The 15702-nt window shown below is 42.5% G+C and overlaps 1 protein-coding gene and 1 long non-coding RNA gene across 4 annotated transcripts in view; both read left to right on the top strand.

Annotated features, from left to right (window-relative positions):
* Window positions 1–15266, top strand: part of LOC141996793 (uncharacterized) — a 28457-nt gene extending 13191 nt beyond the window's left edge. Inside the window, exon 4 of the mRNA XM_074969085.1 lies at window positions 14993–15266. Within this exon, the coding sequence (XP_074825186.1) occupies window positions 14993–15266 (274 nt within the window). The remainder of the gene's footprint in view (window positions 1–14992) is intronic.
* The window catches only part of LOC141996844 (uncharacterized), a 65672-nt gene that overhangs the window by 26837 nt on the left and 23133 nt on the right, over window positions 1–15702 (top strand). The window lies entirely within an intron of this gene.

Below are 15702 nucleotides of genomic sequence, written 5' to 3'. Positions count from 1 at the left end.
TGCAAGACATGGCCTAACAGGTTATAAAATATAACTATTTTGAGAATTCAAATAATATATTAGGTTTCTTTGTATTTAAACTTTTCTTTTCACTTCTGTAAAGACACTCCTCCCCCCACCCCACCTGTGGTGTTTAGATGTTGCCTGTAATTATTAGAATAGGGAGTACTGGCTGTTGGGAGTCTGAAAGGACAGGAACCTGGAAGGAGCGGGAGGAGTTGAGAGGCTGGGAGAAAGCTACAGAGGGTGCAGCAGCAGCTCGGTAAAGAGGTTTCCACTTTGAAAATAAAGTCCTGTTGAAGCTTGTTAGTACCTTGCCTGGGTGATGCAACATTTTGGTGACGAGGATGGATCTTCTGCCTCTGAACCCACCTGCACCCTTTCTGCAAAGCCCAGGTGAGCCTCCAATTGCTTTTACTACTTGGATTCATATGTTTGAGACTTATCTGCTTACAATCAGTGCTACAGAGATTTCTGAAGTAAGAAAGCGTGCTCTGCTAATCCACTGCCTTGGAGCAGAAGGGCAGCATATATTTTACACTTTTCCCCTTGCAGATGATAAATATGAGACTGCAGTCACTGCATTAAAGAATTATTTTGTGCCAAAAGAGAATGTAGTAGCTAATCACTACAGATTTCGCCAGCGTGAGCAGAAACCAGGGGAAACTACAATGCAGTATATTGCTTCCTTGAGGAGTCTGATTGTAACTTGTGACTTTGGGAATATGGCAGATGAGATGATTAGAGACCAGTTCATTGAGAAAACAACCATGCTTCATGTAAGAGAACGCTTACTTCTAGAACCACAACTTACATTAGAAAAAGCAATAAGCATTACTACTCAGATTGAGTCAGCTACAGCTGAAGCCAAAATAATGAGTATGGATACAGGAGGCACAGTCCAGGCTGTGACTCCTTTGCAGAAAAGTTCACTACCACTGCAGACACACAATTGCAAGAGGAAAACTAATGAAAAACCACCAAATCAGCAAATTCAAAATACAGTAAAAGCAAGTTTTTGCTGTGGATCCCCACAACACCTTGCAAGCTACACAGGATGTCCGGCAAAAGTAGCTCAGTGCAATCATTGCAAAAAGATTGGACATTTTGCTAAAGTATGTCGCAGTAGCCAGTGCAATCAACAGGTGCATGCAGTTACAATACCAGATGTTACTGGGCTGAGCGTGGATAAAATCACTACTGCACATATTCCAGAACAGATAAAGTGCACTGTAAACGTTTCCGCCATACCCTCAGGCAAACCACACTCTATTCAGCTAATGTTGGACACTGGCTCAGCAGTATCTATACTACCTGATTCCATCTATCTGCATTACTTTAAAGATGTGCCTCTTACTGAACCCAAACTTCACTTGGTGTGCTATTCGAATATTCCAATACATGGCTGCCTGCCAGTAATAGTTACTTTTGGTGATTGCTGTGTAACTGCAGAGTTCTACATTGTCCACAAAGGCACTCCTATCATTGGCAGAGATTTATTGGCTGCTTTAAATCTCAGGGTAATTAATGGACGAATTGATCTTCCTCAGCAAAGCACTCTTGCGGTACACACACCAGTTTCAGCTGGGACCCAACACCAGGTTAAGGAGAAACTCGGCTGTGCTTATGGGTTTCTGCATAAAGTTAAAATGTGGAATAATGTGATGTCTGCATGACAGAAGTTACAGCGCTTACCATTTTCAGTCAGGGAAGCTGTTTCAGAGAAACTTAGAAAACTTGTTCAAAAGGACATTATTGAAGAGATCGACTCCTTGGAATGGGTTTCACCTATAGTAGTGATGCAGAAGAAGGGTGGAGGGATTCGCCTTTGTGTGGACTTAAAGGAGCCAAATAAAGCTATTGTGATTGACAGCCATCCTCTTCCTCACATAGAAGAAGTATTTGCAGAACTCCGTGGAGCAAAGATGTTTTCTACTCTTGATTTGCAGAGCGCATACCACCAGGTTATGTTGCATGAAGATAGCAGAGATCTCACAGCATTTATTACACATGAGGGACTATTTCATTTTAAACGTGTTCCATATGGTCTCGCATCTGCCCCAAGTGCCTTTCAAAAAATGATGTCATTGATTCTGAAGAATCGACATGGAGTTCAGTGCTATCTGGATGATTTTATCGTGTTTGGAAATACTTCTGAGGAGCATGACAATAACCTGCAGTCTGTACTAAACTGCATCAGCAAAGCAGGCCTCCAGCTCAATAGGTCCAAATGCAAATTTAGACAAACTGAACTCTTCTTTCTGGGGCATACAATTTCACAGGTTGGACTAAAACCTTATCCAGATCATATCCTGGCAATTTCAAATGATCCTCCTCCAACAGATTTGCAAACCTTACATTCCCTCTTGGGTCTTACCTCCTGGTATGCAAAATTCATTCCCAGTTATGCTTCTGTCATTGAACCATTACGGGAATTACTATGGAGAAGTTCAACCTTAGTGTGGACAATGGATGTACAAGCTAGTTTCGAAACGGTGAAAGACTTGATTGTACATAGTCCAGTACTTGCACTATTCACTCCTGCATTGCCCACAATTGTAACTACTGATGCTTCTGATTATGGACTTGGGGCTGTTCTCACACAACTGCATGAGGACAACACAGAGAGGACAGTTGCATTTGCTTCAAGGACACTAAGTAATGCTGAGAAAAAATATTCTACAGTCAAAAAAGAAGCACTTGCTTGTGTCTGGGCTACTGAAAAATGGAGAACTTACCTGTAGGGCTGCACGTTCAAGTTGCACAGAGACCACAGCCCTTTGACGACGTTGCTCACCACGAAAGGACTGGGAAGAGCAGGATACCGTATTGCTCAATGGTCTGCAAGACTACTCTCTTTCAATTATGAACTGGAATATAAGCCTGGAAACCAAAATGTGGTCGCTGATTGCCTTTCTCGCCTGCCTTTGCCTTCACCAGATGGCCCACCAGAGGATGAGGATGTAGTGGTTGCGCTTATTACAAGCACTCTCACTGCAGTTACAAGAGAACAATTTCAAGCTGCTTGTTCAGCGTGTCCAATTCAACAAAAACTACGGGAATTTCTGACAAAGAGATGGCCCAGTCTACCTACCAGCACTACCTACCAGGGAAGGTTTTATCACTTTCATTAAAGGATGCTGCATTTGGAACAGAGTCAGATAATCAGCATTTACATCAAAGCAGAAGGATACTGACTATATTTTAGGTCTGCAAGTACTACTGAACAAAAGCTTCAACATAATCCTTTTGACAGGAATTACCATCCACAACCTAAAAATACCTGCACTTTCATATATGGAAATTTACTGCACTGCACTTAAACTGAACTGAAAATATACAGTAAATAAGGGGGAAGGGAAGGTATGATGCCATTTCTGATTTTCTTAGTAATGGTGCTCATAACTATGGAAACTCAAGAGCTAGTTAAATGAAAATTGTCACTAACAAGCTGACATCTGTGCTTTGTTTTTGTGAATCATGTCACATGATATTTATATTTTCTGTTGGGTTTGGATTTGTCTATATTTATGTAGGTGGCTTTCTGGAAATGAGAGCTATGTTTTAAGGCCAACATATCTGAGTGGCTCCATTAACTATGGAGTACCTCTAACTTTGTTATGTCCACTTCAAGACACCTGGGACCCAGGTTTTCATTGGTGCTGCGCATTCACAGACATTCAAAAATCAGTTCTAGAAACAGCAAGCCTAAGGGTGCATTAAGATCGGGCTATTTTTTAAACGCATTGTGCCCAGCAGAATGAATAAGAAACTGTGTTTCACTGGATCAGCCCTAGGTATATTGGAAGTTTTTGGTCTCTTTCTCTAAGCCAACAAAAGGAATCTCCTAGCTCTTTGCCCTTTCCAGGATTTTCACAATCAGTCTCTCTTTCTCCCACCTGCTATCTTCTCTATCCCTCTTTGCTGCCTTTTCCTCTATTCCTTTCCTCCTTTCCTTTCTTGCTGTCTCCGCACCTTAGCTCCCTTAGGATTTCCTCATTATTGTTTCCTCACTTCTTGGTTTCTAAATCTTTCTTCCTTTCCACCACCATCCATCTCCATCTCTTTCCTTTCCACCTTACTGGGGTAAAGAACTTTCTTGTGCCCAGTCACCCTCCAGCTGCTGCAGGATGGTACTTCTGTGGAACAACTTATAAAGTCATAACACCACGCAGAAGAACAGCACCCTAGGATGCCCTCTATTGAGTCAATGCCTGAAGTAATTTCTGCAGTTGCAGTCTTCTGCATTCCTTTTGTGTGATGCTCTGTTGGGGTCATAGCCTTACTTGTGTGTGGCTAGTTCTTGGAGAGCACATTTTCCAGCTGTCATTGAGAAAAAATATCTAGAAATGTTTTCATTACTAGATGGGAACCAGGAAAGGGAAGTGAAGGACCTGTCAGAAATGAAAGGGCAGATCTGTGCATTTAGCCTTACACTCCAACATAAATTAAGTACAAAAGGCAAATACCATCATAACTAAATGAAAGCCAGGATTGCAGATCAAACAGAATCTAATCATAATCATAATCGTAAACAAAAAGTGCTAAATTAATCCTGGTGTAACTGTAAGGGCCTTAGATTTCTACATAGTTTGTGCTGCAAACTTCAGTGGGTCAGATCCTGAGGTCCTTCGAGTTTTGCCTGCAAAAGGAAAGAGTAGTAACTGAGCTAGGACCTCAGGATTTGACTGTCTATCATAGGCTTCTAAACAGCTGCTCACCACCATATATATCTGAGCACTGTCAACATACAATCAATAGGAATAGCAAAGCCCCTGGTGAAGTGAGCTGTAGCTCACGAAAGCTTATGCTCAAATAAATTTGTTAGTCTCTAAGGTGCCACAAGTCCTCCTTTTCTTTTTGCGGATACAGACTAACACGGCTGCTACTCTGAAACCTGATCCATGAAGTATGTGGCACTTCTCCATTTTAAGGATCACAACTCTGCTTGGGGTAGGATTTTTATTAATTAATTTTTTTGGTAGATTATTTCAGGATCTCTCTCTCTCTCTTTTGTTTTGTTTGGCTAGCGCTTTTTGGGCCAATGAGATATCAGCATCACTCTAATGGTGGAAAGGCCTTTTCCAAGAAGAAGATTTTGCAGTATTTCCTAAAGCTGGTCAGACTCTGGATTTGCCTGCTCTCCCTCAGTTAGATCCTTTTGACTGAAATGCTTCATCTCCCAGCCCTCATACAGTTTGTCCTGGGCTTTGTGATCTGCATCATTGCTACCTCAGTGGCTCATAGACTGAAATTCAGTATCTAATGTAGTGGGGGCTTGAACCATTAACTGACTAACATGTCTTGTAGTTAGTTTTATACATAAACTGAGATAGAAATATTTTGTTTACATGTAGTCTATGGAACAACAGTATTGTTGATTAGCCAAAGCAATTAGCACGTGAGAGGTTCATGCTTTGCATATAAGTGAGTGGCAACAATGACCAATGTCCTTAGCTTTATTTAGAAACAATCTGAGCACCCACATCAATTTATATGGGAATGAGGACTGGGATGGGAACGATGCTGAGCAATACAAGTAGCAGACAGATGACAGGAGACACATCTATGGGAATGGGTTTATGGTGGACAATCATCTTGAGATAGAAATTATAGCTTCCTATAAACCAGAATAATTTCTGCATACAGTGGGTGAACGCCCCAGTCCTAATAACGCAATTGGTGCATGGGAGGCATCAATGTTACAAACAGTTTGAACACATAACAACAAAGTCCATTTAACTGGAAAGGAAACTGCAGGTTCAGACACAAATGCTCCAGCTACACTTGCTCACATTGCAGGCAAAGCATGTCATCTTAAAGCAGATTAAATCTCTAGCAAGTCACTGGAACTTATCTATAAAGCTATCCCAGATGGTCCATCTTGGCTTGACACCTACAGTAGCTGCCTTGATGACAGGAGTAATTAAACTCAGTCATTTTGTTATGATAACCAGGTAGCTAAAAGAATATATTGCTGTTGCAGGGTCCCTGGAGAATTTCCATGATCCAGTTAAATGCCAGATACTGTCAGTGTCTAAAAAAGACCAAAAGGAGTACTTGTGGCACCTTAGAGACTAACCAATTTATTTGAGCATGAGCTTTCGTAAGCTACAGCTCACTTCATCGGATGCACACGAAAGCTCATGCTCAAATAAATTGGTTAGTCTCTAAGGTGCCACAAGTACTCCTTTTCTTTTTGCAAATACAGACTAACACGGCTGTTACTCTGAAACCTAAAAAAGACCAGTTTCTTATAGATGTACTGGGATAATAGTTTGAGGACACCAGAAAAAGTGATGGTTATGAGATAAACTGAATGTTATTGTTACATGTTTTTATGTATAGAAAACCATACCTAGAAACAAATCTTTCAGTGTAGCTCCCATACAAACAAATCCCAGAAGTGCTGCTTAAAAATAAATCTTCTCAGCCGCCTCCTACAAATAACACCCCATTTCCTCACCCTCCCTAAATAAGCCACTAAAAATGAAATGAAAGTAGTTTTTAGCCTTACCCTTTTATTCTGTCACTCTTGGTTTTCCTCCTCCACTCCCCTCCTAAATGTCATTACAATCAGAGGGGATTTCATGTATAGTTAGATCAGAAGCTCCTCGGGGCATGTACATACAGCACCTAACTCACAGACGGATACCACAGATGGCATACTTGGCATAAATTGGAGAACAAACTAAAGTCTCAGAGGAGCTATAGAATACATTGAGTGTGTGACCATTTCCAGAGTCATGGGCCCTGCCAGAGACAGACAGTCAGAGAAAGTTTTTGCTTCCTTTCTTCTCAAGATTTATTGTGGGATTGTCAGCCCTGCCAGCCCCTGTTAAGTCCTATGATGGGCAACAGGCAGGCTCATCCTATATTTATCCCTTCATAACAGTAAGGGGTGAAATCCTGACTCCAATGAAATCAATGGCAAAATGCCCATTGACTTCAATGGAGTCAGGATCTTACCCATGACTTAAAAGTGGAGGCACATTGCTATAGGCAGGCAATACAGGCCAAGGAAGAAAAGATAGAAAAATGTAACATTCCTCACCATTGCCTCCCTTTTCCAACTCTTTCTCATAACAGTTGTGTATACAGTCACGTGGGGATGCAGCCAAGGAAATTTTGGAGATGTGGGGATTATGGAGAGTATGAGTGTTGGGAAAGTTATGCAGGCAATTTATAGGAATGTGTTAGATTTAGGATCAGCTGCATAACTGAAAGACTACAAAATATGAAATCCTACTTGTAGCGGGGTAGTTACCCCGCTCTGGTGGAAAAAGGCTAGGCTGACTGGAGAAGCAGCTGCAGCTGGGGCCACGCCCAATCAGGCCACAGCTGGCCCTATAAAAGAGCTGTGAGCCAGGAGCTGGAGGAGTCTCACTCTAGCTTGGGAGTGGGAAGGACTGCCTGGGAGCAGTGTACCTGAAGCAGGGCAGTGCTGGGGAAGGGCAAGAGGAGCTAGGGAGCTCTGGCCTAGTAACTCGCCAGGCTGCAGGCCTTGGTAAAGGCCTAAAAGAGGTACTGGGGCTGCAGGGGTGCAGCCTGGGAATAGGCAGAGGCAGCTGGTCCTAACCCCTTGCCACTGATGAGTGGCCATTACAGACTGCAGTTTGCCCCAGTGAACGGGGGCTAGATGATGAGTGGCAGTAGTCACTGAGGCAAGGTGGGTGTAGAGGGTTGGGGGTTCCCCTGGGAAGGGAGACTGAGTACGGGGGTACTGCCGGTGCAGAACCCTGAGGTAAAGGGCACCGGGGTCTGGGAGGGATACGGGAGCCTGAGGCAGGCGAGACACCGGCCAGCAGAGGGCACACTGAGGCTGGAAAAGAGCTAATTCCCAAATGACCAGCAGGAGGCGCCGCACCTGTGAGTCAGCAATCTGCTACACTACCTCAGACACATACTTGAATTCAGTGAATGGTATCATCCCCTACAGTCCTGCTGTTATGAAACAAGTCTTGTCACGCAGCGTTTTGTTGCTGATGTTTCATTATGGCAATATCTTCATCCCCTTACTATGTTTAGGGTCTAGAGTTAGAAACTGTAAATCCTGACCCCAGTATGTAGAATACTGGGGACAAAATGTCCTGCAACTGTATGCTTCAGTGCTTAGATGCCTAGAGGAAAAGTCCAAAGCAAGAGGTCCATGCTAATGTAGTATGGCCTAGGCACAGATAACCAAACTTATAATTTTCGCTTATATGTTCATTGATTTCAAAGTGATTGTTGGACACAGAAGCTGAAGAATGACTTAACCAGTTCTGGAAACCCTGGGGACACTTGGCTATTAAAATGCCACAACCTGCTATGGAAATCAGTTATCTCCTGCCCCACCACTCTCCTAGCACATGATCATGATGGAGATTTTTCCAGATTTATTTTCTGTAAGATGAACAAATGGCCAATCCAGAGTGGCAGATTTATAAATCCTTTAAAATAGAGATGTATTAACATTCTTTTCATCATAGCAGCACAAATGGAATCCAAAGTATTATAATTATTTTAATTAATACCGACACCTTTAAATAGGAAACGCAAGTATGAAGACTCTTTGGGGAAATCAGTCTGAGAAGCCTATATGGAAAACAAAGAAATTACAACTTCATGTCACTATGGAATGCAGTTGAAGTCACTTTTATCTGGCAATAAATATTCACATTATTCAACCACATAGTAAGAATTTTTGAGCCAAATTCTGATCCTCTTGTGCAAAACTCCCACTGACTACAGGACGACCAATGTTTGGCCCCTATACAAATTCACAGGCATGTCATTATATACTCAAACCCAAAGAAACCACTGCGTGCATATAATTTTATGGAACTCCACCTACATTCCATGCTGGGCCTGTATTAATTTAGTTTTTATATGGTGAACTACATGTGGGATACACAGCCTGACTCATGATTGCAAAACAGTGGAAGCAACATGACATTATTATTTAAGTTATCATTGTTTTTCTAACATGATAGGGAAGGTAATTCCCCCTCCCCCACCAAGAGATAAGATGTTAGACAGGAGGTCAGACTTGATTATCACAATGGTTCCTTTTGGCCTCAATCTATGAATGCTAAACACTTATCTTTAATGGAAAATCCCATTAAATATAAAGTGGGGGACAAAGGGAAAATGGGGGAGGGGGAACAGACCAAATTCTGCTCTTAGTTATGCTGTGTATCTTGAATTTCATGCCTTGCAAATGCCAAAACCTCATGAAGTTGCCTCTCCGATGCAGTTAGAATACTTCCTGTTCCCATGCTATTCTTTTTGGCCATGGTCCTTTGGATTGACATGTATGAACTGTCCACAGCCAGAATCTGATATAATGTACAACATCATGCTATGTAGGACCCAGTTGTGCAACCCTTACTTATTGTGAATAGCTCTCACTCACATGAGCTGGTCCCATTGACATCCAGAAAAGTTGCAGAGTTGGGCTCATAGTTAATGAAAACAAAAATGAAAATGAAAACAAAAATGAAAAAGTTGGGCTCATAGTTAATGAAAACAATTAAAAGCCATCAGCAAAATCAAGGAGAGCTTTTTGAATGTAGGATTAGGAAAAAGTTCCATGAGAACTTTCATTCTTTAAAATCGAGGAATTTTTAAAACTGTGGTATTATCTTCGTGTATTTGCCATTACATCATACTATACTAGCATTCATTAGGTAGTATTTTCAACTATAGATCTGAAAAAACTCGGAGGCAAAACTCTCATCAAAACCAAACTGAATTTTGTCTGAGTAAAGCTGAGGGACTTAGTCCATTGAGACCTGTACTTGGGAGAAGAAAACTTTTTTTTTTTTTTTTTTTTTTTTTTTGCTACAAGCAACTTATCGGAAACACCAGGAAAAAAATCTCACTGTAATACATTTTTTATGGTGGGATAGTAGTGTATGTCACATTTGACTGAGCCTGCATCTTGGGACATCTTGTGGTCTAGCTAGCTCTATCAGACAGTGACTCCCTCTGTTTTGTTAGCAAGGGAGTTTAACACCATATAGTAGGGATGGGGGAGAGTTGAATTTTTTAAAAAATATATTATTTCTGCAAGTTCCTTTTGAAAGTGCATCTTTACTTTTCTGTTGATTTATATGTACTTTTCATCCTACAGATAAGCACAATGCTCTGATTATAACCATATACATAATTATTCATAATTAGCAGGGCTATCTATGCACTCCTTGTTATCTAGGCATTTGTTTATTACATGAACACTACAACACAGATCCCCAGAATAGAAATTTCCATTTAATCTCTTCTGTGTTACACAGAAATATCTTGGCATTTGTTCATAATACATTAGCTTCTCAGTAATATAATAGAACTAACTGTGATCGTCAGGGCTATTTCTGAAGCTGCAAATTTATTTTTTTTGCAACAAACTCTTTCTCCATTATATATACAATCATATAGCTCTTCTGCTCCCACAGAATTATCCCTGATTGCAGTGTAACTAAATAATCCAACCAGACAAGTTGTTTTTGTTTTGTTTTGTAATTTTGTTTGTGTAAAATATCTTTTAGCCAAAGGGTCCCATACATACTGTGATGGGACATGGATTGACTATGTAATAATTCATGACTATTATACATTTTATATTTGTCTGGTGTAAAGGGGTCTGCTCTCTAAACACAAAGGATTAAATATTGGAATGTTTACTGTGTGTCTGTATGGGGGATGGGGGGTGGGGAAATGAACTAAGGCTGTTTACATGCAGGCAGGAAAACCAGTGGTATCAAATGGCTACTTGCCTACCAATACTTAAGGGACAATTAGTTTTGATAAAAGTGATATACTCAAGGATGGTTGACCTTGCCCATCCTGTGTTTATCCAGAGCCCAACACATTTAATATTTATTTTTAGGTTTCATTATTAATCACAGAGTCTATGGAAATAGAAAAGTCAGAATTTAAGTTACCTTGTATTTACATGGCCCTGCCAACTCTGCATTCACTTCGTAATTGCTGAACTGGTAGGTGTACGGCAGCACCTCCTGGATTTATTTATTTATTTTTTACTCTGGGCCTGATCCCATACTTCTTGTTCTCTTAAGATTTAGACGTGAATGGGCATTTTACCTGAGCCTGGAGTGCAGGATCTGGTCCTGCTAGGAGGGTGCAGTTTGACCTACCAAAAATCCTGAACTAATCTAGGATCAAACTGGATTTGCACACTGCCGTATAAGTGACATATTTAGACGCCTCTGATTCAACCCTATTATCCATGTCTCTTTTTACTTATTAAATTGTTGGCCCACTTCCATCCACTTGCTTATAGATGAAGACCTGGGGAGATTAGCCAAGTCAAATGTAATGGTATATGTTCTGCCTCTGAGATATTATAAGTCCTTGATTTGTGGATTTCTCAAAGCTGATTTAACCATTACCATCAATAACCTCTAGCTATATTGCATAACTAATATTCAGCTGATGTTTTAGAATCTGTTTCCAATTAAACAACTGGAGATACTTTGAAGGGTAGTGGATAGAGTTAGCTTGATCAAATCCAGAGTGCTCTGAGTATTATCTTGAATTGCTGATCCTATTTCTCAATGTTTTCATACAATACATTTATGAATTTTTAGGAAGCTTAAATTGCAGACATTCCAAGACATTGATCTGTAGAATTCCTGTGAGCCGTGGCTTCCAGTTTTACACTAGTTTGGTTGAACCAAAAGGAGGTTGAAAGAATTTGATTCAGAAAACTTTCCTCAGTTCATATTAAAACATTACGTTCTGGTAATTTAAATTGAAACCAAAGGTGATTCACTTAACCAGGCTTTGGTAAACAGAATGAATCAGGTAAATAGTTTCATCCCTGTAAATCTGAGAAACATGTCAAATTAAACATTTAAAGTGACAGAATTTAAGAAAATCACTCAGGTGCTAGAAAGAGGGACAAGTGCTTTAATCTAGTGGACTAACTACCATGGTAAAGGTGATAGCTAAGAAATGCCTGAAGATATATCTGCTTGACATACTGAAAATTATGATTTCTAAACTTGGGGAACCCATGAGCTTTCCTGTCTGTGTTATCATAATTTTTTGGTTTTGTTTCTGCTATTGCCTGCAATGTGCTATGTGCTGTACAAACACTGGAAGTCAGGTTTCAGAGTAGCAGCCATGTTAGTCTGTATTCACAAAAAGAAAAGGAGTACTTGTGGCACCTTAGCGACTAACAAATTTTATTTGAGCATAAGCTTTCATGAGCTACAGCTCACTTCATCTGTGTCTCTATTCTGAAGAGCTTGTAGTGTAAAAAGACAGAACAGTGAAGGGTAAGGGAAAAGGTGAACTACATGCAAGTAAAGTAGTCAGGGTAATGTTTGGGCACATTTTGGTAATACAGTGGTGTTGAGATAGTGTATAAATCTTTTTAAATATGTCTCCTGTAGTCTCTCATAGAATCATAGAAGATTAGGGTTGGAAGAGACCTCAGGAGGTCATCTAGTCCAACTCCCTGCTCAAAGCAGGACCAACTCCAACTAAATCATCCCAGCCAGGGCTTTGTCAAGCCGGGCCTTAAAAACCCTCTAAGGAAGGAGATTCCACCACCTCCCTAGGTAACCCATTCCAGTGCTTCACCACCCTCTTAGTGAAATAGTTTTTCCTAATATCCAACCTAGACCTTCCCCACTGCAACTTGAGACCATTACTCCTTGTTCTGTCATCTGCCACAACTGAGAACAGCCTAGCTCCATCCTCTTTGGAACCCCCTTTCAGGTAGTTGAAAGCAGCTATCAAATCCCCCCCTCACTCTTCTTTTCTGCAGACTAAATAAGCCCTGTTCCCACAGCCTCTCCTCATAAGTTATATGCCCCAGCTCCCTAATCATTTTCGTTGTCCTCCACTGGACTCTCTCCAATTTGTCTATATCCTTTCTGTAGTGGGGGGGCCTAAAACTGGACACAATACTCCAGATGTGGCCTCACCAGTGCTAAATAGAGGGGAATAATCACTTCCCTCGATCTGCTGACAATGCCCCTACTAATGCAGCCCAATGTGTTGTTAGCCTTTTTGGCAACAAGGGCACACTGCTGACTCATATCCAGCTTCTGATCCACTGTAATCCCCAGGTCCTTTTCTGCAGAACTGCCACTTAGCCAGTCAGTCCCCAGCCTGTAGGAGTGCATTGGATTCTTCTGTCCTAAGGGCAGGACTCCACACTTGTCCTTGTTGAACCTCATCAGATTTCTTTTGGCCCAATCCTCCAATTTGTCTAGGTCACTCTGGACCCTATCGCTACCCTCCAGGTATCTGCCTCTCAGCATTATCATTGTTAGACAGCTAATTTCTTGTAAGGTGCCTTCTTTCTTATGACTTAAAACAGCAAAGTTAGATGTTCAAGTCTACGTTGGTGATACAACTGATTGCTTCAGATGTTGCAGAGTGGATGGCAGAGATACTACCAGGATATGATCATTTGGAACACTGGCTGACAAGATGTTCCACAGTTTGAAGTCAAGCATCAGAGGGGTAGCCATGTTTGCCGCTTTTACAGATCCAGACTAAGAGTCCTGTGGCACCTTATAGACTAACAGACGTATTGGAGCATAAGCTTTTGTGGATGAATACCCACTTCATCGGATGCATGAAAGCTTATGCTCCAATACGTCTGTTAGTCTATAAGGTGCCACAGGACTCTTTGCCAGTTTGAAGTCAGTTTCTAGAGTCGCAAATACGATTGCATCTCAGTCCCCATGTATGGAGGAGGTAGATGCCTGCTATGTGATGTGCAGATACAGTTCAAAAGTGGACCATGGGAGGGAAAAGCCACTAGGTTCTTTGGTTGGGTCCTCAATGAGATGTTTGTTCAGGATATTGGCATCCTCTCACTTTGCTTGCCACCAGGAGCAGATTTTCCATTAAAAAAATTGAGCTGTGGCACGGGGCCCCCAACGACAGGGGGCCCCCCAAAATGCAGGACAAATCTCATCTGACAACCTGCCCCCGAGTTCCGGCCAGTGGCAGGGCTCAGGCTACCTGCGTGCTGTGACTGGTGGCCCCATGCTGCTCCCGCAAGCGGCCGGCTGCTGGCACATCTCTGTGCGCCCCTGGTGGGGGGCAGTGCACGGAGACCCACTGCCCCCTCCCCCCACGGGGAACGCAGAGACATGCCAGCAGCAGGACTAAGGCAGATCCCTGCTTGCTCTGCCACCCTCCCTCCGTCCTGCGCCGCTCCCAGAAGCAGCCGACATGTCCCTGTGGCCCCTGGGGCGGTGTGTGTCTCCGCGTGCTGCCCCAGCCCCGAGTGTCGACTCCGCAGCTCCCATTGGCCAGGAACTGCATTGTGAGTGATCAGTCATTTTGACTCTGATAATGTCAATGGATCAAGGAAGGGAAGGATAGTCTATAGTCCTGTAAGAGTTTGGGAGGGCAGGGACTTGCCCAGTAAGAGCATTAAGGATCTACATAGTGCTGAGGCTGGCTAATGCTGGGCCACTCTTTCTTCCTGTTGACAGGAGTTTCTCAAGAAAATTCCGGTTTGTGGCAGTCTTATAAAAGAGGCTTACACTATCAGGGTTCCCTGCGGTGAATTTGGGTGCCATTCTTTCAGGATCAGGGCAGCAACTTCTGCAGTGCAACTGGTAATAGGGGCTTGAGGGATACAATTGGATGATGTCATAATACTCGGTGCATATGAGGCCTCCAGTTGGGAATTAGAGACCAGAGGTGTGAATGTGCTATGTTTTGCTGCATACCTAGTTTTCTGGATCAAGGGAGCAGGTGACAAGAGATAATAATTAGATCTGTGTAACCAAAAATAAATATCAAGTGAGCCTGTGGGCAGTGGCGCTTGCAGGCAGCAGCGCGTGGAAACCCTCTGGCCCCCCCCCCACCTAGGAGATGCTGCTGGGGTGGGGAGGTGTGCCGGTCCTTTGGGAGCTGCGCCACGTGAGGTAAGCGCCGCCCCCCTGCCTGCCTCCCACAAAGCTGGGGTAGGTGATGACAATCTTCTCATATTCCGCCCTGTTATGTTGTCAAGGCACAACCAACGTCATCAAAGTGGCATCCAAATGTTGCTCAGCAAAGTACCAGATCGAACAGCAATAGGAAATAATTTTCTTACATGTGTCCTTGTAGAAATGGGTCTTCCGGAGGGATCTGAATGCAGAGAGAGTAGAGACCCTGTAGTACAACTTCAGAAGGTCACCCAATGTATAGGAGCTGGTGAGGATGATATTGTGGAGATAGTTCTGGGGGTGAGCAGACTAACCATGTGTCAAGGTGGCATCGTTGATAGAGCTGAGGAGACTTGAGTGATGCAAAAAAGGCACAGGGAAAGATAAATAGGAAGAGGTAGAGATCTGCAAGACCTTGAAAATGAGGACAAGAAGTATGAACTCAATGTGGTGGAGAATGGGAAGCCAGAGAAGGGATCCAAAGGAGATGGATGCTTCATGATCCAAGTGAAGGGTAAGGAAGATGGCCTTGTGAGCTGTATTTTTGAAGGGCTGGAATGGAGAAATATGGATGTCAGGGAGGTTGCAGAGGAGAAGGTTACAATAGTCAAGATGGGAGGCAATGGGAGTCTGAATGAGAGTTTATAGGGACAGAAAGAAGAGGGCAGACCTTATAAATGCTGTGGAGGAAGAAATGATAGGATTTGAACATAGCCCAGATGTATGGGGCAAGGGAGAGGAAGGAGTTAAAGATGACCTCTGGTTTGTGCCTTGGACTGACAGGGAGGGTGAT

Source organism: Natator depressus, chromosome 12, assembly GCF_965152275.1.
Source record: "Natator depressus isolate rNatDep1 chromosome 12, rNatDep2.hap1, whole genome shotgun sequence".
NCBI classification, from domain to species: domain Eukaryota; kingdom Metazoa; phylum Chordata; order Testudines; family Cheloniidae; genus Natator; species Natator depressus.
This window is presented reverse-complemented; position numbering and strand designations above follow the sequence as displayed.